Source organism: Eulemur rufifrons, chromosome 19 (genome assembly GCF_041146395.1).
Source record: "Eulemur rufifrons isolate Redbay chromosome 19, OSU_ERuf_1, whole genome shotgun sequence".
Classification (NCBI taxonomy): domain Eukaryota; kingdom Metazoa; phylum Chordata; class Mammalia; order Primates; family Lemuridae; genus Eulemur; species Eulemur rufifrons.
Window position 1 is genome coordinate 78,304,832 of NC_091001.1, and position 24,652 is coordinate 78,329,483.

General features: G+C 40.4%; 1 protein-coding gene across 1 annotated transcript in view; it reads right to left on the reverse strand.

The window, feature by feature from the left end:
• Window positions 1-1,466: 1,466 nt before the first annotated feature.
• Window positions 1,467-24,652, reverse strand: part of STON1 (stonin 1) — a 48,011-nt gene continuing 24,825 nt past the window's right edge. Inside the window, exons 2-4 of the mRNA XM_069493935.1 lie at window positions 13,167-15,128; window positions 4,490-4,692; window positions 1,467-1,703 (exon numbers count right to left, since the gene is read on the reverse strand). Of these exons, the coding sequence (XP_069350036.1) occupies window positions 1,629-1,703; window positions 4,490-4,692; window positions 13,167-15,081 (2,193 nt within the window). The 5' untranslated portion in view covers window positions 15,082-15,128 and the 3' untranslated portion in view covers window positions 1,467-1,628. The remainder of the gene's footprint in view (window positions 1,704-4,489; window positions 4,693-13,166; window positions 15,129-24,652) is intronic.

A 24,652-nucleotide genomic window follows, 5' to 3' on the forward strand; every position in this document is an offset into this window, starting at 1 on the left:
CACACAGATTTGCCCTCCTATACATCAACAGTGAATCTCAAGCATATGATATTATGAGCAATGCATCAAGTGAAGTTAAAAAGAGCAATACCAATTCATTTTAACCAGCAACTTTTGCATTCTTTGCCCTTTACAGTAAAATAATGAAAAGCAATAAAATCTGCTGATGGATACAGACCACCATAAATGTTTGTTTTAATCTGTTTTTTAGACAGATTTAAATGAATGTAATACAACATTAAATAAAACGTATGAAATAAACTCTGTAGGCCAACAAATAAATGTTTTTTGGAAGAACATTATATCAGTTTTGACTCAAAACAAATCTGGCAAATAGAGAAAAATATCTCCTAATTATATGTGAGATTCAACATAAATTGAAGGTGCATTAATACCACATGGAGGAGTTTGTTTCTCAGACTAAAAAATACCTACAATATAGACTTCATAAATTTTAAGACTCTGAATTTCATTGTAAATACTAAAAGGGGATTAAAAGTAGTGTTATAATTGCTAATGCCATCGACTTTTCATTAGGAACCAAACCATTATAGTCATTTACCTGACTTTGAAGAATAAAAATGTTGCCTCTTAGAAATCTAGGTAAAATAATCTAGTATTTTTCCCTTTGCTCATCTTTTAAAGAAACATATTCTAAATTAAGCAGAATTAGCATAAAATAGCATGATAGCAGAACTAGCATAAAATAATCATAATACTATTCAGTCTTCTACTCAGAGGCTTGTGTTCATTACAACTAATACTTTATCAAAACACATTTTTAGAGTCTGTACTTTTGGAAAACAATATTCACAAACTTTAAAAATTCATCTTTAATGTACATAAATATTTTAACTAGTGTCCAATACTCAGATTCCATCTTGAAAAAAATCCTGCCAAGCAAAAGGAAATACATCTTAGTGACTTGTACTAAAATATGCACGTCGACAGAAATAGCTTCTTTGCAGCACACACCAGAATACAAACTTATTTTGAAAATGATAATACAGGGGGGGAAAGACAGGTACCAAATACAGCCAATGATTGCTTAACAATGTGGTAAGAGGATAGGAAGATAAATAATTCAAAACTGCAGATACTTCCAGATCTCCATTTTAGCTTGGTTTCAACATCATTCTTTCTATACCACATTTCAGAAGCGAGCAAGAGGGAAAATGAAGTATTTTGGTTGCCTTTGATTGCCTTACCCTCTGCTACAGGTACTAACACAGCAAGAAGAGATAGGAATAATAAACATAGCACCTCAGTAATCCAGAGTGCGAAAGAATCACCCACTGAGTAATCAAAAATCAAAAGCCCTTTGGCCAAATGGGGCTGCCAGGTCAGATGACAAATAACAATGCCTTTGAGTTTGAGTTTCAATAGAAAGCAAAACATCACACAAATTATAGACACATTTTAGATCAAACCCCTAGGGCAAAAACATATCAAAAGCATAAAATACAAATTGTTTGGTTTTAGGTCTCCACTTTTCTAAACACAGTCAGTGGACCTGTCCTAAGCCCACTATACAGAAGTCATTTCCACTATACAGTAGCAGACCGTGGTGTGGTTTTTGTGAATTACATATTTGACAAAGGGGTGGTCATCATTTACTCCTGCTACTCCTACTGAGTTACACAGTCACCAACTTTATCTGGATCTTCTCCATCGATTTTAATCCACTTCTTTTCTATTTCAACCTGTCATGCAAGAGCAAAACATGGGCAGTATTAACAAATGCAACACAGAACTAACTTCTCTCAGTCCTATTTCATATATGAGGACTGTTGCCACCTCGCCCTTTGGACACAGACATAGCCCTCCACCCTCCTGTAGTGGCTCCCGAGTGAGCATCTCTGCTCTCCTCGTGGGCAACAGAGCTCTCCCAAATCCTCCCCTCCAGGGCCAAATCTCGAAGAGGACTGAAACTCTCTTCACCTGTAAGTCAAACATAGCTTTTGTAAAATCCACACAGAATACATATACTGATAAGACATTTACAGATCTGGCTAGACATGTGATCAATTCCCCCAAGTATCATATATCCAGCCACTGTCTTGCCTGAGATTTATAACACACTCAAAATTAGCTCTTTAACAAACCAGTTTACAAACTAGTAAACCAGCTGTGCCAAACCATGTGTCTTCCCTTCACATCATTTTTGTCTCAGCTCAAATGTCACCTCCTCATGGAGGTCCTCCAGGACTACTCTAGATAAAGAAGCCCTCTGTCACTCTCTATTGTGTTGCCCTATTTTATTCTCTTCTTAGAATTTGTGGGCTAGGCATGGTAGTTCACACCTGGAATCCCAGCACTTTGGGAGGCTGAGGTGGGAGGATCACTTGAGGCTAAGAGTTCAAGACCAGCCTGAGCAAAATAGAGAGACCCCGTCTCTACAAAAAAAGTTTTTAAAAAATTAGCCAGGAGTAGTGGCACATGCCTATAGCCCCAGCAACTTGGGAGGCTGAGGCTGGAGGATCTCTTGAGCCCAGGAGTTTGAGGTTATGGTGAACCATGATTGCTCCACTGCATTCTACATTCCAGCCTGGGCTCATAGCAAGACCCTGACTCAAAAAAAAAAGAAATAATAATAATAATAATTTGTCATTTGTTGAAATTATGTTATTTGTTTACTAATTATTTTTTGTTTCCTCCCACTAGAAGATATACTCCATGAGGACAGGGACCTTGTCTCTCTGTTCACTGCTGCGTCCCCACATGTAAAGCAGTACCTGGCACTTTGGAACTGCTCAACAGATACTTATTAAATGGAAGAAAACATTTTGAAACTGCCACCGTGTGCAGATCAACTTGTAAATGCTTTTAACGCTGAAGGTACTTTGGTAATTTTGAGTTGTCCACTAAAACTACAGGAAACTGGCATCTTCTGTGATTAGGAGAATTGGAATAAATGCAGTCTCCATATGCACTTGACTCACGTCTCAGGGACACCTAATACTTAGATACCTAATGCTACAGGTCAGGTTCTCCAAGAAGCAGACTCTTGAGATGGAGACTTAAATGTAGAAAGTTTACTGGGCAGTGTTGGGGTCAACACCCATGGAGGAATGAAGCAGGGAAAGGAAGCAGAAGGGGCAGAGGGAGAAGATGGGCTGCAAAGCAGTGGTAACCAAGGTGTCAGCCAATGCCCTTGCCCCCCGGGAGAGCTGAAGGTGGGCTGGCCCTGCAGTTAGCCCAGGTTGATGCAAAGGGGCCTTTACACCCCTGCACCTACCATCATTGGACACAAGCTGACCCAGGAAGCGGGCATGACCTCAGGCAAGGCAGCTGTCTTCAGCCAGGGCAATTCGCAGCTGCTAGGGGAATGGGTCCTTCAGCTGAAGGGGCTGCGCGGAACAGCATGTACCCATCGTTACTTTTATCAATAGAAAAACGTCACTGACCCAAACATATCGACTTCTAAACAGATGGGCCAAAATAAAGAAAAATATTACAGTATAAGAGCATCAGTATTAATGTAGTCTTATATAATATCACTATTTTTGATAGGAATAAATGAGTAGAAAATCAGAATGGCACTGATCATAGCTGAGAGTCAAGCAATACATAGATTTTAAAATGCTATTAAAAAGTATACATACAATGTCATTCATGTGAAAGTCAAAAAGGAAACGTACAAATTCTAAACTGAACCGTGTATTTGTTATGTGCTGTTTAATTTTGGTGATTTTTAAAATACTTTCTAGTTTAAAAAAAATACTCTTAAACAAAACCAGCAACCTATGTCACCATTTCAAGATACCATGGGAAATACGTGGCAGAGGTTATCCATGTATCTACTAACCTTGAAGATAAGGAGGAAAAACAAGTTTAGAAACAGATGTAAGTGCATGCCGCTCTTTAATTCATCTGGCCCAAGAATGCAGAAGAGCTGATGGTGAACATTTAAAACTGTTATCATACAGTCACTCAGCATTTCCAAAAGAGTACTCCAAATACTACTATTCCACAAGATACTGACAGGCATTCTACAGTCACATACTCACACAGGCAAGATTCCATAGCCAATGAGTTGGGAAAAACTGGGTTAAGTAAGTAATAACAAGTTTCTTTATTGCAGGACTTCTCAGAGCCTTCATCTAACATTAACTTAATGTATGGCATTCCCCAACTTAGTTTTTTCTTAGGTTTTTATATGGGACAGACGTTTCACAGAACACATTTTGGGAAACGGTGTTCTAACAGAATTTTTATTGTAAATATGCTTCTAAAATATAAATTTTTTTAACGTTCTGTTTTTCATGAAAACCTGAATTATTAGGCGTCCCCCACATTCTCTAGAATGATGGGGAAGAACTAAGCTCAAGAGTGACCACCAAGTTTCCATAGCTGAGCTCCTTTCTAGGTCCAATATCATCATACACACATACACACAGTCATATAAGAGGGCAAAGCAAATATTTAAAGCCGAATCAGGTCACAGTTCTGGAAGCCCCAACTTGCACGAAGGGGCTCTGAGATGTACCTGGATGTTGTAGCAAGCTCGCTGCTGAACGTGTTTCTGTGGCTGGACGTCACTCTCCACCCCCAGAGACCTGACCTCGGTCCTTGAGGCACAGGTGTCAAGCATTGAAAACTGAACAGTAGCAAATGGATACCAGTCAGAGGGAATCTCTTGGTCTGATCCAAGTTCTAGCTTATATGACAGACAATGGGGATGATCAGGACCTTCAAAAAAAAATCAAATAGTCAAAGTATTTCAATGACCACTGAACATTTCTCCTACACATAAAAGGCACTCGTTTCTCTCCTTAATAAGCAATTTCATTAACACTATGGCAGTGAGAATTCCATTTAAACAACACACTATCAAAATCTACCATTCTGCACTAACTGGGGAAAAACTATCTGCAATTTTAAGTACTGGCTTTAAAAGAAGTATGACTTTATTACTATATATATGCATAGATTAACTCCTAAAAATGTTAATTAGAAATAGTACTAAGTTTTCTTTAATTAAAAGATAGGAGTAATATTTATATTCAACATACTTATTTGGCTACAGTGTGCTTAGGACTTGTAGAAACCACTTTCTCTTAAATAGACTGAGTAAGCTCTTACAATAATTCTTAATTTATTCATTTTTTTACCACTCTATTTATAGATAATGTGAAAGTAAACTTCAGCTCAAATTAGGTCATATTATTGAAAAAGTTTGATTTTTAAAAGTTGGTGAAATTTTATTACATTTCAGAAAATATGCCAGGCCAACAATTTTTTTCAGTAGAACGGATTATTTTTCACTACTGTAATTCTCACTTATCCTTCCAAAACGCTTTGACTGGAACAGATGTACAATGTGGAAATGGGCATATTGGCCTTCAGTATTTCAATCTAATATTTATTGTCACTCAATTCAATTTGTCATTTATTGAGCATCAACACTATGCCAGGCTGGGCTCTGTGCCAGACCCAAGGATATTAGATAGACTCAAAGATTTTTAGATGGGGATCATATAGTGTGTGTGTGTGTGTGTGTGTGTATGTTTTATAATGGAATAAAAAATATTTTCACTGTAATCACTGCAGCAACTTTACAAATGTTCTGTGATTCTGTTGCATTGTTCATAACATCTACATATCCAATGCAGCTGTCTTTACTGAAATAAATGTACGAGATAACAGTAATTTCAAAAGCCAGATTAAATTACTATACCACCAACATAGCTGGAGAAAGAACATTGCTATCAGAACATAGCTTTAGGCACAAAAACAAGAGTTTAAAGGATTTTACTTAATTCTTAAAAGATAAATTGCCTTTCATTCCTTACACCCGGTTTCTTGTAGAGAGACTAATAGAATTCTAAGGCTATAAAAGGCCTTGAAAAGTCATCAATCAATTAACCAATGGATGCTCATTATCTAGCTCCACACTTACAGCTAGGGTAGGACAACAGCGGCCTCTGAGGTGCTCTAAACACCCCAGAGCACCGCAGGCGAGTGATAACTTCATTCACATACACACGTACCCAGAGAGACTCCACACTCCATTACTCTTTCTGGTCTTCTGTCTGCGGTGAGGATATAGTACATTCATTTACACTTAATTCAGGCCCTCTTCAGTCCTGTTATGGCAAAGTGTTTAAAAACACAAACACTCGACCCAGATTGCCCAGAGTCCAATCCCAGCTCTGCTACTTATAGCTATGTCATCCTAGACAAGCTGCTTATCTAAGTCTCAGTTTGTCCATCTTAAAATGAGGGTAATGATGATAATCTGAACTTTATAAAGTTGTGATGATGAGCCAGTTGATACACAGTAAAGCACTGGGCCAGTAGTATTCTATAGCAGTATAGGTGGGCTGAACATACACTATTACTTTGCAAAGTGCTATTCAATTATAAATCCAATATTATTTACTATAATCTTGATAATAAAGGGGCTGAATTCTATCTGTTTAGAGTTGAAAATGATACTGGAGATGATCTGCTTGATATTCACATTTTGTAGAAAAAAAAACTGTCAGAAGTTTTGCAATGAAAATTGAAGAAAAAAGATTAAACCTGAGTTGAAGACCTAGTACTCCAAAATGTTAGAAACAAAACGTTTCTACCTGCTTGTCTTAAAAACTGGTAAAAGATAAAAGAGAGCATTATTTTTTCCACAAAGAAAAAAAGTGATTTATTTTGCTGAGTTGCTTTGTCAGCTTTTCTATCCGCATAAAAAGCGGTTAGATCAAATTCACAAATTGATTGGCAGAGGCAAATGGTGCAGAAAAACAGAACAGAAACACCAGGAGGCCTTAGTTTGGGGGAAAAACAAACAAAGTACAAAATAACCTGTCCTCTAGGGAAAAAGTGACACCCCTATTTTTTTAATCATTTCTCGATAATTCTGTTGGTAAGAGAAAACAAAATTCTGATCTTATGCTTCTAACATGCAGAATTCTGGTCTTAATCAAGAGTTGCTACGTTTTTGTGCCTTTTATTTTTCAGTCACTTTTAAATTGGGGATAAGATGAACTAGGTATTTTCCAAAATCCATTCCTATTCAAAAACATGATATTCACACAGCCTAGCATTACCCCTGTAACACTGGGCCTTAATTTCATGTGAATTTAGGGTCCCAAAGGTTGCTGTGGACGGTTACCTGCATTCTATGAAAGTGGCGTCTCCAAGCCTTTCAGAAAGGAAAGACAGAGGATTGGGCCACCACATAGGACCTAGGGCTGCCACCAAGTGTGCAGGAGACCCAAGTTCAAACCACACCAGTGTGTGGAAGGATTTTACTGTCTACCAGTAAGGGACCTGTTTGGAGGAGGGGCTCAGGAGCAAGCAGTCATCCTGGATAAGATTCGTGGGCTCTAAAGACCTAGATGAAGCCTCCACTATATTAACTAGCTGAAAAACAGATAAACACAGTGAACACAGACTAGCAGGTGTTGAGACGTTGCTAAACCTAGTGCAGTCGTGTGGCCCTTTCTGGCATGCCTCTCCACCAGAACTAAAACGATTTCTATCATGGCTGGAAAACCAGCAGTGTTAACAGGTACCTAAACATCTTATTTAAGAACTCACTTAATCTTCTGGGCAGCAAAGTACAAATATAGAATAGCTTTAAAAGAGAGCATTTTTTCCTTTCAAGTTTTCTGGTGTATTTTTCTTGGCTTTTGGAAACTCTAAATATTCTACAGTGTTTAATAACACAGTCCCTCTTCAGACGTTGGGTTCCATAAGAACAAGTATCATATCTGTCTCTAGCACAATGTCTGACACATTTGAGGCTTAACATGTATTTGTCAAATTCATGAATAAATGAATGAGGAAATTTGTGTTATCTTAGTGCTGACCACTAGGGGGCAATCTCGGGCTTTGGGAATTATTCTCTCACCCTAACTCCTTTTCTAAGGACCAGGAATGCAAATCATAAAATCTTCTTAGGTCTAGTTGATATCCAGTCCTTCTTGAACCAAAATATCACATATATGAAATTATACTGCTGAGGGTTGAAGGGTACGAATGGTAGGAGGATGACACACAGGTGGAGGGGAAGAGAACCAGCGTGCTGATGACAGAGGGCAAAGAAAAAGAGAAAAACTGGGAAGTTAGAGATTGATATAGTTGTTAATTGACCCTCCACCACTTCCACCCCCCTTTCTAATTCTATGCCACATGTATACCTCCTTTGGCTAACCAGTGTCCTCCTTTGTCTTCAATTCTCTTTCTCCCCCTCCCCCAACAAAACCTAAGCTCCTCTCTTGTCACTCAAGCCTTAATTTGAATGAAATCTAGGAGCTACTGCCCAAGGCCAAGCCTTGTGAAATGAAAGGCATGCTCACTGTTGAAAGAACATTAAGCACTAACAAGTTACTCTGAGTGTGTTCCTCAGGCCAGCAGCATTGGCATCACCTGAGCACTGGTTAGAAACACAATGTCCCGAGTCCTACCTGCTGAATCAGAATCTACACTTTAACAAGGTGAGTCATGGGCACGCACAAGTTTGGGATAGATTTCCTCTCTGCCCAGCCTTACTGCTTCCATGCCACTTCTCAGGAGAGAAATCAGGCAGTAACCTGCCCGGCTCCCTCTCACTTTCTGCATCACCCTCCCCAGCCCATAGTAGAGCAGCCTTGGGCCAGGGCCCCCTGAGCCCAGAAATGTCCCAAGGCCGGCTCAGGGCTGTGCCCTGCCCTGTGGGCTCCACCCGACACAGCCGCATTGCCTTTTCCCTGGGCCTTCTCTTCGCCCACAGACTTGATCTCAACAAAGCAGCTTTGGTCCCAAAGGATTCAGTGAATTATCACCGTATAATTGACTGAAATACTTGTGAAACATTGTTCTGTGTGGGCCTGGTGGTATGACAGTCTTCCAGAAATAATTCCTGAAGGCCGAGATCAAGTCCAACCAGCTTCTCTGAGAATGTCCATTCTTATAATTGTTCTTGGTGAGCTCAACTGCCAGCAAATGCTCGTGGGAGGGCGATAACAGAGCTCTAGAAGACACAGGAACACACAGAGTGGAGAGGAATGATGTCTGCCTAGGGACCATCACAGGTTTCACAGGAGAGTGGCCAGGTAGTTAGTTCTCAACCTTGGCTGCGTGGGAGAGCCTTTACAAACACCGGTACCTGGGCCTCACCACCCTCCCCCAAGAGTCTGATTGGTCAGCCATGGGGCCTAAACATGGGTAGTTTTTGAAGCTCTAATGATTCTAACAAGCAGCCAAGGCTGGGAAACATTTTAAAAGGATGGGAGATGACAGGATGTTGTCTCAGCTGTCTCAGCTAACGGCACCATCGCCAAAGCCAGAGCCCCTGACCCATCGCATCCCCTCCCTTTCCCTCGTGCCCATAGTCTGTCATTGTCTTGGGGACACCTCCTCTGAATCTCCTGTCCATCCCTCACCTCCCACTGCCGCTGCCCTGGCTCAACACCTCTCACCTCCTCCCAGCCTCCCTGTGTCTATAATCTACTCCTGAATCTCTCCTCCACACTGCACTGCATGCCTGCCTTTCTGAAACAAGGTATGATTCTGTCACAGTCATGCCTGAAAACACCCCGAGACCCTGTGGACAAACTCTACACCCACAGCCTGCTCATGAGGTCTTCATACGCTGGTTTCTTCCCTCACCACTCTCAGTCCCAAAACGTAGGGAGCATCCCCCACCCACATGCCTGTGGTTCTGCTGTTTCTGTCCCTGATGGAATCCTGCTGATTCTTCCATGCCAGGCTTGACCATCAGCTCTGCAGCAAAGCCTTCCCTGGAACCCAGGGAGTTTACCACCCCTATCTCTGGGATCCCTGTATGTTTGTACAAGCCTGCAACACAACACTTTTCCACAGTGCATTTGGATAGATGCTTCTGGATTTGTCTCACCCACTAGACTGTTAAGTTTCTGGAGAGCAGGGATCATGCTTCTGTCTGTATGTTCCAAGCACGCAGCACAGAGCCTATACCTAGAGGAAATTTAGTGGGTATTTGCGGAGTCAATGAGCGAGCCCTCTTCTCAATAAATTCTTGTTGATTCAATCAGTTCGCTTACACCATTAACTCTGGGAAAATGCAGTGTTATAAACAGGATCATTTTCACAAGAAGCTTTATACATTGCTCCACTTGCAAAATTAGAAAAGATGATTGGTATTTCTCAGTTTGAAGAGTAAGTGAGGTTGCCCTGGCCAGGTCTCCTTCAGGGCCTCTTAGAGCAGCTGCCTTCCAGCCTCTCTGCCTTTCTTTCCCCTTTTGTTTAGCAAAATAAAAGCCAATATCCTGATTTTGTTGAACCCCTGTAAGCTAAAAGTAGCACAAACAACTTTTAGAAAAGATCATTTGGAACCTTGTACTCAAGATCTCAAAACTCATTTTCATGGCATGAAGACAGTCTGCAAATGGTTACACTCGCCTCCCCAGCCAAGTTACACAAGAAGGCTGGAAACACTATCTCTGTGGATTATGTCATGGGAAATACGGATGTTCCCATCGCACTGGAGCTGAGCGGGGGTGCTGTCAGAGGCCACCCATAGGGACCGTGCTGCACATTGTGACCATCACCACTTCGCCCTGTCCTGAGCTATCCTCGCTATTCTGGGCATAGAACATAACTAACGTGAGTCCTGAGAACACCGTGGGGTGGATCTTTGTGTACATATATATATACATATATATATATATTTTTTTTTTGAGACAGAGTCTTGCTCTGTTGCCCAGGCTAGAGTGCCGTGGCATCAGCCTAGCTCACAGCAACCTCAAACTCCTGGGCTTAAGCGATCCTTCTGCCTCAGCCTCCCGAGTAGCTGGGACTACAGGCATGCGCCACTATGCCCGGCTAATTTTTTCTATATATATTTTTAGTTACCCATATAATTTCTTTCTATTTTTAGTAGAGACAGGGTCTCGCTCTTGCTCAGGCTGGTCTCGAACTCCCAAGCTCAAATGATCCACCTGCCTCGGCCTCCCAGAGTGCTAGGATTACAGGCGTGAGCCACCGCGCCCGGCTGGATCTTTGTATTAATGAAGAAGACTGTGGGTGTCAGGGAGGACAACAGTGCAGGGACTTCCCTTCTGCCCAGGGGCCTGAGGCTCCCCAACCCACCAGGCCTGTGTCTCACCTGCTGGACCCTATCCGTAGCTTAAGCTCCAATCAGCTGACAGATGTTAAGTCAGCAAACTGCTAGTCACGGACAAGGTGGTCCCGTGGCCTTCAGGGTGCCCTCCAGGCCTCAAGTCCATCGTAGTTGGGGTCTTACTCTTCCCACTCCAGAACATGACAGTGCCCGTGGAGTGGTGTTCCTCACCCTGGCTACACGTTAGGTTCACCTGGGGAGCTCTTAAAACGTGCTGGTACATGGGCCCCTTCCCCAGAGATTCCGATTTAATTGGCATGGAGTGGAGCCTGAACATCAAGATTATCTAAAAGCTGTGAGGCTATTTTAATATACAGTCAATTTTGAAAAATACTGCTATAGAGCTATCTCAAATAAAAATGCTTCCTCCAAAGTCCACAGGCTGGAGGGGCCTAAGATGATCTTAAATTTCCCTGAAGGACTAAAGCAGCTGTGAGTTATCTGGAAATAGGGCTCAGCTCTCATTCCTCTTTATCCCCAGCACTTGATGGGGCACTCGGTACACAGCCAGTGCTCGTATAAGATTGCTTAAATAAATAAATGAATGCATCAACTCAGATCCCCCAAACCTGCCCCCAATTCACCTCTACAGACCTACTAGAAAACACTCAACCAAAACAGGAAACAGGCCAGGCGCGGTGGCTCACGCCTGTAATCCTAGCACTCTGGGAGGCCGAGGCGGGGGGATCACTCGAGGTCAGGAGTATCGAGACCAGCCTGAGCAAGAGTGAGACCCCCCCCCGTCTCTACTAAAAATAGAAAGAAATTATCTGGCCAACCAAAAATATATATAGAAAAAATTAGCCGGGCATGGTGGTGCATGCCTGTAGTCCCAGCTACTTGGGAGGCTGAGGCAGTAGGATCGCTTAAGCCCAGGAGTTTGAGGTTGCTGTGAGCTAGGCTGACGCCACGGCACTCACTCTAGCCCGGGCAACAGAGCGAGACTCTGTCTCAAAAAAAAATAATAAAATAAAATGAAAAAATAAAAAAAAAACCAAAACAGGGAACAGCTCTAATTTCAAATTTTTCTCTTTTACCTTATTATGCCCACCACTAACTTACTATTCTAAAAGAAATGTGGTACTAGAACTGTCTGTTCAAAGTTCTGAACTCCTACATTAATTGTTTTCTTAGCAAAATTTTAGAAAAAAATTAACTTGTTTTTAACACTTAGTTGTCTACCTAATGCTAAAACAACCAGCTAAGATGGTCAAACAGGTATTTCAGTCAAAGAAATCACTTTGATTAAAAATAAAAGGCAGTCGGCCAGGTGTGGTGGCTCACACCTGTAATCCACCTGTAATCCTAGCACTCTGGGAGGCCGAGGTAGGAGAATCACTTACGCTCAGGAGTTTGAGACCAGCCTCAGCAAGAGTGAGACTCCGTCTCTACTAAAAACAGAAAAAAATTAGTTGGGTGTGGTACGGTGTGCACCTGTAGTCCCAGCAACTCGGGAGGCTGAGGCAGGAGGATCACTTGAGCCCAGGAGTTTGAGGTTGCTGTGAGCTAGGCTGACGCCACAGCACTCTAGCCCGGGGAACAGAGTGAAACTCTGTCTCAAAAAAATAAAAATTAAAAAAAATTAAAAAAATAAAAGGCAGTCTTATTTCAAAGAGCAAGAAGCAAAACCTAAGGAGGAAGTAGTATTGACTGGGAATACAAAAAAACTCAGATATATTCACGGATGACAGATCTTTCAGGGGTAATTAGGGAATCTAGTCTACGTTAAAAACATTTTCAAGAATTGAGGTTGATGGGTTAATCTCAAGAAGCCCAACCACAGGTATCTACAAATTTTCCCTCCGTGCCACCAACCACAACAAATTCCCAGCCTAGGATGGTATTTCTTATAGTATTAAGAAAATGTAAAAAGTTAAACTTATCTGGTAAAAATAGGTGTGAGAGGAAACAAATAAACCAGCTGTTTGGCTAAATGTTTCATCTCCCACCTGTCTATGTAAGTGTGGTCTCAGCTAACAAGTTACCATCTGTCTCTGCCTGGTTTCAACCCAAGGAGGAGGAAGCTGAAAACATTTAAGCTATTTCCCATGAAAATCAAACTGGGGTGTTGAATATTTACTTGAGTTTTTATCTGGAAGCCGGTCTATCTTCCATACCACTGCCCGGTAGGCACTCTCATATTTTGCTGACCCCACAGTGACCTGAATGACAGGTTCAGATTCAGGCTCATGGAAACTCCCCAGACATGCCCGGCGGTTCATTTTGGCTTTCAGGGACTTCTGCCTCTGGAGGTTCATGGTCCAGAGGGCCTTGATCCACTGTGATGGGACGGGAAAGTGTATCATTATATTGTCACAGGACCTCAAGGAACCAGTGTGGGATGGCCTCTGAGCCAATGAGGCCATGTTGACGAAGGCCTGAAGTTCCACATATGCCCCCTGGACAACCACTACCGACTTCACAGAAAAGGGAAGGTCGTCCCCATGATACAAAGTCTTAAAACGCATCAGCTCAAACCGGCAGGCATCCAGGGGTACAAACTTGATGATTCTTGATTGTTCAAATTCTTGTACTTTCACACACTTGTGAAAGTGGTAGTCAAGAATATCAATCCCCTTCTTTTCTGGGTCTTTTTCAAAATAGCATGCATCTCGCTTCTGCAGCTCAAGGTCATTCAAGGTTAAAAAGCATTCCATGTTCCCACTCAGGAAGCAGAGGCACCAGATTTGAGTCATCACAGCACTTTCAACCAATTTTCCTTCTTCTTTTGTGACTTTACCCCAAAAGTTATCCACAATTTCCAAGGAAATTTCTTGCTCCTCATAGTTCTTTTTTGGTTTTGAAACAGCCGGCAGCTTCACCAGCTCCTCCTCCACAGTAGTCAGAAAGTCGAGGAAGTCGTGGTACTCTGTGGACCCTAACTTCAGCATCTGTTCTATGTCTGGCTCATGAACTACTTCTGTCTTAGAATGGTATTTCCTTTTTTCTGTGTAAGACACATGTTCAATCTTCACAGTATGGATTTTTCCTGCCACACTAAAGTTCTCAACTTTGGGTTCAGAAAGCCTGCAATGTGGATCAAGCTGTAACTCTTTAAATGGTTTCTCTAATCCCTGCTCATAATACATTTGCAAAATTCCTCCAGGTAAAACTTTCAGAAAAATTGGTCCCCATTGCCGGGAAGACATCATGTTCTTCTTCTCAGGAATTCTCAGCATGAAAGACCATCCAGCTTTTGGCTGACTCCTGAAGAGCGCTTGGGGGACAAAGGAAGAGATAGTGTCTTCAGCATGCAGACATTGCACAGACAGGTTTCCCAGTGGGTCTTGGTTCTCAGCTGACTGTAGATGTTCAAGCTTCTCACAGATATAGTTGAGTGAACATTTATTTAGACTTTTTTGATCAATCGATATCTCCTTGTCTCTCGATGGGAATATCTTTCTGCTTCCTGGGGGGTCAAAGTTGTACTGGGAAGCACTGCCTTCATCTTTCCAAAATGGACTTGAAAACGCCCAGTCCTCCCGAAAATACTGAAACTGGGGAGCATCATCACTTTGGAACCCTAGACTTTCAGCCTGGTGATGGCTGATGTCATCTGGAAGACCAGTACATGAGTGGTCACTGGGTAAGAAAGCATGAGATAAGCAGGTAGGTTTAGCAGGCAGTAAAGAGGAATCTACTCCTGGTGTTGTGAGTGGGCTGTTTGGAGATGATTCTGGAATAGGATAAAGCACATGAGTCCCTGCTTTGGGGATGCCAAGAATACCTGGGAAGTCTTTGGTAGGTGTAGAAAGAGGAGAGTTACTTGGAGGTCCTGGACTGAAGTAAAAGTCTACAATGGGAGAGGAGAGAGGAGTGCTGCTGGTAGAGGAAGATCCACTGGGAAATTCCTTGAGGCCAGAAAGGTTCAGCTTAAGTCCATTTGGTCTACAGACACCTTGATTCTCCAGAGGCAAATTCTTTGACTTTTGAGAAGACTGGAAAGCGGGATCATCCTCAAAGGTGACCCAGTTGCCTGGGTTTGTGGAGCACATCTTTGGGATCAGATTGTGGTCTTGTCAAGGAATCAAATATGTTGTCTCTGTTAAAGGAGAAAGACAAAATAGGAATATAAAATGAAGAGAAAAAACAAGTTACTAGAGGTCTTTAGTTCTGAGAAATACTTGGATTTAAAAGCATCCAGATATACAGATTAACTGAGTTCAAAGAAATGCTTAAAAACTTAACCCTTTTGATGGCTGAGTATATTAAAAAAAAAAAAGAAAACAAGACCCAACTATATGCTGTCTACAAGAGACTCGGTTTAGATTTAAAGACACACATAGGCTGAAAGTGAAAGGATAGAAAGTGATTCCTTGCAAATGGATACCAAAAGAGACCAGAGGTGGCCATATTTATATCAGACAAAATAAACTTTAAGTCAAAAACTGTCACAAAAAACAAAGAAGGACATTATACAATAATAAAAGGGTTAATTCACCAGGAAGACATAATAATTATAAATATATATGAACCCAACATCAGAGCACCCAAATATATAAAGCACACATTGACAGAACTGAAGGAAGAAATTAATACCCATACAATAATAGTACGAGATTTCAATATCTCACTTTCAATAATAGAACATCAAGACAGAAGACCAATAAAGAAAGAGGACTTGAACAACATCATAGACCAAATGGCCCAACCATATATGTACAGAACATTCCACCCAACAGCAGCAGAACATATATTCCCAAGTGCACACAGAACAAGTCTGAACAAATTTAAGAAGATTGAAATCATACAAGTATCTTTTCTAACCATGGTGAAATAAAACTAGAAATCAAAAGCAGAATAAAAACTGAAAAATTCACAAATATGTGAAATTTAAACAAAATATGCTTGAACAACCAATGAGTCAAAGAAGAAATAAAAAAGGAAATTAGAAGATACCTTGAGATAAATGAAAATGAAAACACAGCACACCAAAACTTATGGGATGCAGAAAAAGCAGTACTAAGAGAGAAGTTTATAGTTGAGTGAACATTTATTTAGGCTTTTTTGCCTAAAAGCCTAAAAGAAGAAAGACCTCAAAAAAAAAAAAAAACAACCAACAACCCTAACCTTATACTTTAAGGAACTAGAAAAAATGAACTAAGCCAAGTTAGCAGAAGGAAAGAAATAATAAAGACTACAGTAAAAATAAATGAAATAGAGAATAGAAAAACAATAAAAAAAAATCAATGAAACTGAGAGTCATTACAACTGAGGCCACAGAAATAAAAAGGATTATATGGGACTACCACGAACAATAATATACCAACAAATTGGATAACTTAGAAGAAATAGATAAATTCCTAGAAACATAGAATCTACCAAGACTGAATCATTAAAAAAGTAGAAAATAGGAACAGATCTGTAACTAGTAAAGAGATTGAATTAGTAATCAAAAATCTACAACAAAGAGAATCCCAGGACCATTCTGGCGTCATAGCTGAATTCTACCAAACATTCAAAGAATTAACATTAGTCCTTTTCAAACTCTTCCAAAAAACTCAAGAAGAGGGAAAACTTCTAAACTCATTTTATAAGGCCAGCATCACCCAGATACCAAAGCCACACAAAGATACTACAAGAAAAGAAAACTACAGGCCAATATCCCCCAATTAATATAGATGCAAAAATCTTGAACAAAATACTAGCAAACAAAATTCAACAGCACATTAAAAGATTCCTATACCATGAGCAAGTGGGATTTATCCCTGGAATGCAAGTATGGTTCAACATATGTAAATCAATCAATGTGATACACTATGTTAACAGAATAAGGAATAAAATTCATAAAACTACCTCAATAGATCCAGAAAAACCATTTGAAAAAATTCAGCATCCTTTCATGACAAAAAACACTCAAGAAACTATGAATAAAAGGAAATTACCTCAATATAATTTCCACATATGAAAAGCCCACAGCTAACATCAGACTTAATGGTGAAAGCCTGAAAGATTTCCTATAAGATTAGAAACAAGGTAAGGATACCCACTCCTGCCACTTCCAACATAGTACTAGAATTCCTAGCTAAGGCAATTAGGCAAGAAAACAATAAATAAATAAAAGGCACCCAAATAAAAAAGAAAGAAGTAAAAGTATCTCTGTTTATAGATGACATGATCTTATATATAGAAAACCCTAAAGATTACACACACACACACACACACACACACACACATCTGTTAGGACTAATAAATAAATTCAGCAAAGTTGTAAGATATAAATCAACATATAAGAATCAGTATTGTTTCTATACACTAACAAAAAATTAACCAAAAAAAGAAATTAAGAAAGCAATTCCATTTACAATAACACCAAAAAGAATAAAATACTTAGGAATAAACATACGGCAGAAAGCAAAAGACTTGTACACTGAAAACTGCAAAACATCACTGAAAAAATTTAAAAAGACACAAGTAAGTATAAAGACATCTCCTGTTCATGAATTGGAAGACTCAATATTGCTAAAATGTCCACACTACCCAAAGCAACCTACAGATTCAATGTAATTCCTATCGAAACCCCAATGGCATTTTTCTCCAAAATAAAATAAAATAAAATAAAAATCTTATAATTCATATGGAACCCCAAAGGACCCCAAATAGCCAACTTGAGAAAGAAGAACAAGACTGGAGGCCTCACACTTTTTGACTTCAAAATATATTACAAAGCTATGGTAATCAAAACAGTATGGCACCTGGAACAAAGACAGATGTAGAGATGAATGGAACAGAATACAGAGCCCAGAAACAAATCCATAGTCAAATATACTGTCAAATGATCCTCAACAAGAGTGCCAAGATTATACAATGGGAAAAGATAGTCCCTTCCTAATGATGTTGGAAAAATTAGATATCCACATGCAAAAGAATGAAATTTGATGCTTGTCTTACACCATACACAAAACTCAACTCAAAATGCATAAAAAACTTAAACATAAGACCTGAAATTATAAAATTCCTGGAAGAAAACAGCACATCTATGAACATCTTCAAAACATTGGTCTTAGCAATGATTTCTTGTATGTGACACCAAAGCACAGGCAACAAAAGCTACAATAAGTAGGACTATATCAAACTAAAAAGATTCTGCACAGCAAAGGAAACAGTCAACAGAGAAAAAAGGCAATATACAGAATGAGAGAAAATATTTGCAAACCATATATCTGATAAGGGGTTAATATCCAAAATATGTAAAGAACTCAAACAACTCAATAGCAAGGAAATAAAAATCCTGATTAAAAAACAGGCAGAGGACCTGAAAGACATTTCTCCAAAAAGACACACAAATGGCCAAAAGGTATATATGAAAAGATGCTCAATACCACTAATCATCAGAGAAATACAAATCAAAACCACAATGAGATATCACCTCACACCTGTTAGAATAGCCATTATTTGAAAAATAAAAAAGGAAAATAACAAATATTGGCAGGATTGTGAAAAATTTGAACCCTTGTACACTGTTGGTGGGAATGTAAAATGGTATAGCCACTATGGAAAACAGTATGGAAATTCCTCAAAAAATTAAAAATGGTATTACCATATGATCAAACAATCCCACTTCTGGGTATTTAACCAAAAGAACTGAAAAAGGGATCTTGAAGAGGTTTTTGCATTCCCATATTCATTGCACCATTATTCACAATAGCCACCAGACAGAAACAATCTAAATGTCCATTGATGGATGAATGGATAAAGAAAATGTGGTATATGCATACAATGGAATATTATTCAGTCTTAAAAAGGAAGGAAATTCCTTTTTAAGAAATTTAATATGTTACAACATAGATGAACCTTGAGCACATTATGCTAAGTGAAATAAGCCAGAGAAAGACAAATACTACATGGCTCCACTTACATGAAGTATCTAGTGAGACTAACAGAACAAAAAGTAAAACGATGATTGCCAAGGGCTGGCAATCAAATTAGGAGTTGCTGTTCAGTGAGTACAACGTTTCAGTCATGCAAGATGAAAAAGTTATAGAAATCTGCTGTATGATAATGTGCATATAGTTAATAATATTGCACTGTATACTTAGAATACTTAGAAATTTATAAAAGTATAGATCTTATGTTATGTTAGTTTTTTTTTTTTTTTTTTACAATTCAAAAAACTGTAATGCTTTTGAATCAATTCAATAAATCTTTGAGTGACTACTATGTAGCCAGATCTTGTCAGTGCTATGGAAAATACAGGAGGAGAAGATTTTAAAAATTCTATTTATAATAAATATATAACCCAGTGACAGCCCAAAAATGTGCATAGTTTACAATTTAGAAACATTTTCAAATTCACGATCTCATTTATCAAAATGACCCCATGATTCCTATTTCATAGCTGAGATTACCTGGGTTTAAGTTCATTGCCTAAAGTCATCCAGCCAGTAAGAGGTAGAACCAGGATCATATTTTATAATGGCTTTATTGAGATATAATTCAAATACCATAAAATTTACCCTTTTAAGAAAAGTGTACAACTCAGTGATTTTTAGTATATAACAGAGTTGTGCAAACATCGCAACTATTTAATTCCAGAACATTCTTATCACCTCAAAAATAAACCCTGTACCCCATCTCCCTTTCCTCCAAGCCTTGGAAACCACTATGCTTTCTTTCTCCATGAATTTGCCTAATCTGGACATTTCACATAAATGGAATTATACAACATATGGCCTTTTGTGGCTGCCTTCTTCCACCTAGTTTAATGTTTTCAAGATTCATCCGTGTTGTAGAATGTATCAGTGCTTCATTTCTTTTTATAGCTGGCTAATATTCCATTATGTGGATATATCACATTTTTTATTCATTAGCTGATAGACATTTGGTTTGTTTCTATTTTTTAGCTATTTTGAATACTACTACTATGAATATTTGTGTACAAGTTATGTGTGATCATTTCTCTTGGGTATATACCTAGGTGTAGAAAAATCAGGGTTTGAACACAAGTCACTTCAGCCCAATCTCATACAACATAAATTATCAAAATTATTCTAACGACACCAGAGGCACAGCGCTGACATGGGGCTCGGGTCACCTGAATGCTGGGCACTGCTCTGTCACTCACTAGCTGTGTGTACAGCCTCTCCAGACATTCTGTGATTATACTAGAATGATCTCTGGGATCTCTCCAACTCTAAGACAATTTCATGGTGATTGACATCCAATGGAAAATTTTTTCAAAAGCAGAAACTGTATTACCACTAAGTACATGGGACTTAGTGCTGGGATTTTTAACCAAATGTTCAAACTGACAAAACTCCGTGAGATGTACTGATGTGAAAACTCAAAACCTGCTGGAATCATGCCCATGGGAAAGGCCTATTTTTCTCCCTCCAGCCTGCCTTCTTGCCTCCCCTTGTGGATAATAAAGGTTCAACCAATGCAATCATCCAAGCTTGGAAAAGAGCCAACACAAAGAGCAAGAGGGCCTGGGGCTCCGCCAGGGACAGAGAGCAGCAGTGTTGTCATTTGCTGCATCCACACATTCCTGAGGGCACAAAAACACACGGTGGAGCAGCAGCCCAGGCTTGCTGGCTCTCTGGAGGCCATTTCACTGTCACTGCCCTCAGGCTGAAGTCACCATAAAGCACTTTCCCTCAGAGCAGGGTTTCAGCGGGACCCCATCAGGGGGCTCAGAGGCAGGAAATCAGCAGCAGTATCTCTTGACCCATCCCCATCTCACCCTCTTCAGAAGGAATCCAGCAAAAATAACTCCTCAGATAGGGTGAGAGATCATCATAATGTTTACTTTAGTTGGGTTTATTAAAAAAAAAAAAAGAAAGAAAAGAAGACCAAGAGAAGAAATAATTCAGCTTCAGACTGAATCCTATTCTGACCTACGCCAAACATTTTGCCTGGTCACTTTTCCCTTGGTAGCTTCAAAATTTGGAAAAGTGGTGTTGGTTTCTTCAGTTTTGGCTTATTTAGAGATAAAAATTGATTTCCATAAGCAAGACAAAAGAAATCAAGTTCATTACTTTGTAAGTGGCCCTGAATTTTTTTTAAAGCCCACCTTACAAAAAATCTTCTACCTTGAACCCAAAATCGATAACAAAGTGCACCCCTATCCCCCTTCCCCACCCCCCAAACCCCATGCAGAACTCTTCCATAGGAGGCACTTGGCAAATGTGATATGAGTTTAATTCAAACCAAACAGAATTTTGTATTGTGCCCAATAGAACCCAAACCTTTGTCTCTGCTTAAAAGGCAGGAGTTGGAGGCTGTTCTGGAATCAGCAGCGTAGGCTCTGGCTCCCCGTGGTCAAGGGTAGGCTTGTTTCCCACTGTGCTCCTCTTTCTCCCCTCTTCTATCCTTGCTGCCTTTCGTTATCAATCCTTTTTACTCGTTTCCATTTCTCTTACCTCTTTCACCCCCTGCCTCTATATGATCTCTCCTTTTGATTCCGGTCTCAGAGCCCCCACTAGTCAGTTGGCCCAAAGTCAACAACTAGGACCAGTTCCATCAAGGCTTCCTTCCCTTTCCTTCCTCCTGATCCTCTCGCAGGGAAAGGGGGCCACACCCTGTCCAGAGCTTTGGTCTGCCAGAAGCCAAGGGCTAGGAGAAGGCTCAGGGAAGCCCAGGGGCATCTTCCTTCAGTCCTCTGCCACTTCTCCCCACCTGCTTCAAGACATCGGAATCCAAAAGCATTCAAGCAGCAGCATCTATTTCACCTCAGGTTCGTTTTGTTTTGTTTTGGTTTTTTCCTGCATTGCAAGGAGGGTTGGTCTAGATATGTACCGGTGCCTCCCAGAGGGCCCCTTCATGGGCAAGATCTCATGCGGACTTCACGACTATCCAGAGCAGACCACAGCTTCTGGGCACTTTCCCCAAGGCCTAGAATCCAGTGACTGCAAAGCTGGGGACCCGGGACTCCCTGCACTCCCGGCACCGAGTCCCCAGCCCACTTCCTCTGAAACAAAGACCCTTCCAGGCTGATCCCGTGGCCTTTTCCTCAGCTGCGGACTCCATCCCACCCTTCGTGCCCCGAACCTTTCAGAGCTCCGTTTTCAGTGAATCTGCATTATCCTGTAAACTCCTGGAAGACAATTCCACACAAAATTCAGAGATAGGGCAAGACACCAAGACTATGAATGAGAGACAGGTAGAAAAGGAAAATGTATTATGGTGGAAATGTCTAGAAATCAATTTCTGAGGTCTGAAGGTTTCCAGGGACGTTTTTACTTCCTCTTAAAACTATTAGACTTTTTTTTTTTTCAGCTGACTGTTTTCAAAGCACTGAACTCAAGAACAAATTAAAAATAGACACACATGCGTGTTCACACCGAGAAACAGTGGTTTTCAACCTTATATCTCAGCAAGTGTGACAGATGGCAATCAGAAGCCTAGCCATGCTCTTGGATGTACCCAGAGTTTAACAATCCCCATATTTAGGGAAACCCTAAAATAATTAATTGTCCCCACCATTCTAAATTGTGGATCCACAACAGGAGGGTGCAGGGGCCACAGCAAACATGAACAAAAGCTGCACGTACAATTCCTACACGCCACCCCTTTCTCCTGCGTAAGAAATCATATTAGAATTTCTGTAAGAGTATAATGGAGATTACTATGAGTTGACTCTAAACTGTTTAAAAATAAATCTTTCACAAACAGCAAAACCTTAAATATAAATACAGGTCAAGTATTCCTAATCCAAAAATCCAAAATCTGAAATGCTCCAAAATTCAAAACTTTTTAAATGCCAACATGACATACACAGGAAATGCTTTTTGGAGCATTTTGGACTTGAGAATGCAAATATTCCAAAATCAAAAAAAAAAAAAAAAATTCCAAAATCCAAACACTTCTGGTGAAAGCATTTCAGATAAGGGATACCCAACCTGTGATAAAACTGCAAATTACTCACAACAAGCACTATGAATAAGAAGCACTAGTATGGAAAAATGTCTCACCAAAAAGAATTTAGGGATAAAAACTTTCAAGTTATCATAGGAAAAATTCACACATTCTTTTGAGAGTCAGAGTGAAGTGTTTTCAAGGAGGGATCATGTCTCATTCATTAGGGCATTTTTAAAATTGCCTACAAATGCCTGACACAAATACACACAGTTCGATAAATTTTCAACTGAATAATTTTAAATAGTCTTTTCACTTTCGAATAAAGTATATCTCTATACTTCCCTCCCCAGTTCAAAGAATCACTGAATTTTGGAGTTAGGAAGAAATTGGAGGCATTCTGTTCAATTAGCCACACTAACAAGCACTTATCAAATACTATGTGCGCATGGTAGGCAAAGGGCTATATGTGCATGATCTCATTTAATACTGATGACCTCATCAGGTAATATCATCACCATTTTGTAGAAGAGGAAAATAAAGTACAGAGGGGTCAAGCTACTTGCCTAAGTTGCCCAGCAAGTAAGAGGCAGAACCTAGACTGTGACCAGGTCTGTCCACCACCCCAGAGGTCTAGAGAGATCCGATGACTTGCTGGTGGCAGGTGTCCTGCCCTTTCTGAGCACTTTCTACCACCCCACCCTTCGCTAAGAAAACAGCACCAGGGTGTAGCCAACATTTCCTAGAACCAGGAATTCCCTAAATTGAAAGGATGCTATTCACCTGAGAAGAGCCTGGTTTTCCACCGAGCCCACCACAGGTATCTTCCCCTTGGACATCAGACTGTGGGAAAAGCATACTCTGGGAACTTTTCCCCAAAGTTGCTCAAGCACAACAGCTCAGTATCAATTTGGGTCATTTCTGAGAATAGCTTTCATAACTCAGCCTGCTCTATTTCCTGCCCCTTCTTGAATGCATCAACTGGCCATTCTACCCTTAGTGATGAACAATTTCTCAGAATTGTCTAACAGATATATTTAGGGGTCCCCCTCTCTTCTAGTGGCAATCTTGGTATATCGCCCAATTCTGCAAGCTTTGTGTAACTCCCTGTAAAGTCCTCTCCCCTACCATCTCCCCACCCGCCTCTATTCTCAACGGTCTACTTCTGCTGTTCTTTGCAGTTTTCCTTTGCTTTGCAAATGAAATGTATATATGAAGTTCTACCTTCTCCTGCAGATTGTAGAGATCAGATTAAATGCATTTGCTTGGCGAAGCAACATTCCAGGTCATTTGCAGCTGAAGACTTTGGTGTGCATCTGTGGAGAAAAACACCCTCCAATATGGTCCCTTATATCTGGCTTCTCCGAATCTGCCAGATGTCAGCAGGGGACTGATGCTGAGGAGGTGTCCAGCAGCACTCAGGCACACATCACCAACACCTATCTGTAGCCTTCTAGTACCAGCTCCAAACAAACGGTCACTGTCGCCATTTCCTACTCAAGCCTGAGGAGCACATCTGGACTCCCAGGAACACCCTCCCTTTTGCAGAGGGCTGAATCGACTCCTTTATGCCTGTGACTTTTTTGCTCTGTAACAATGCTGCATAATCTAGAGAAAGAATGTCTTAATGTCAGTATCTGTGTGGTTTCATTGGCTGTTCCCCAAATAAGGAATTCTCGGACTCCCTGTAGCGCCAGGCTTCTCAAGAGCAACACTGTAACCAGACAGGAGCTGCTTTTGCAAAGCCTCATTCTTGTTTTGTGTGGTTGG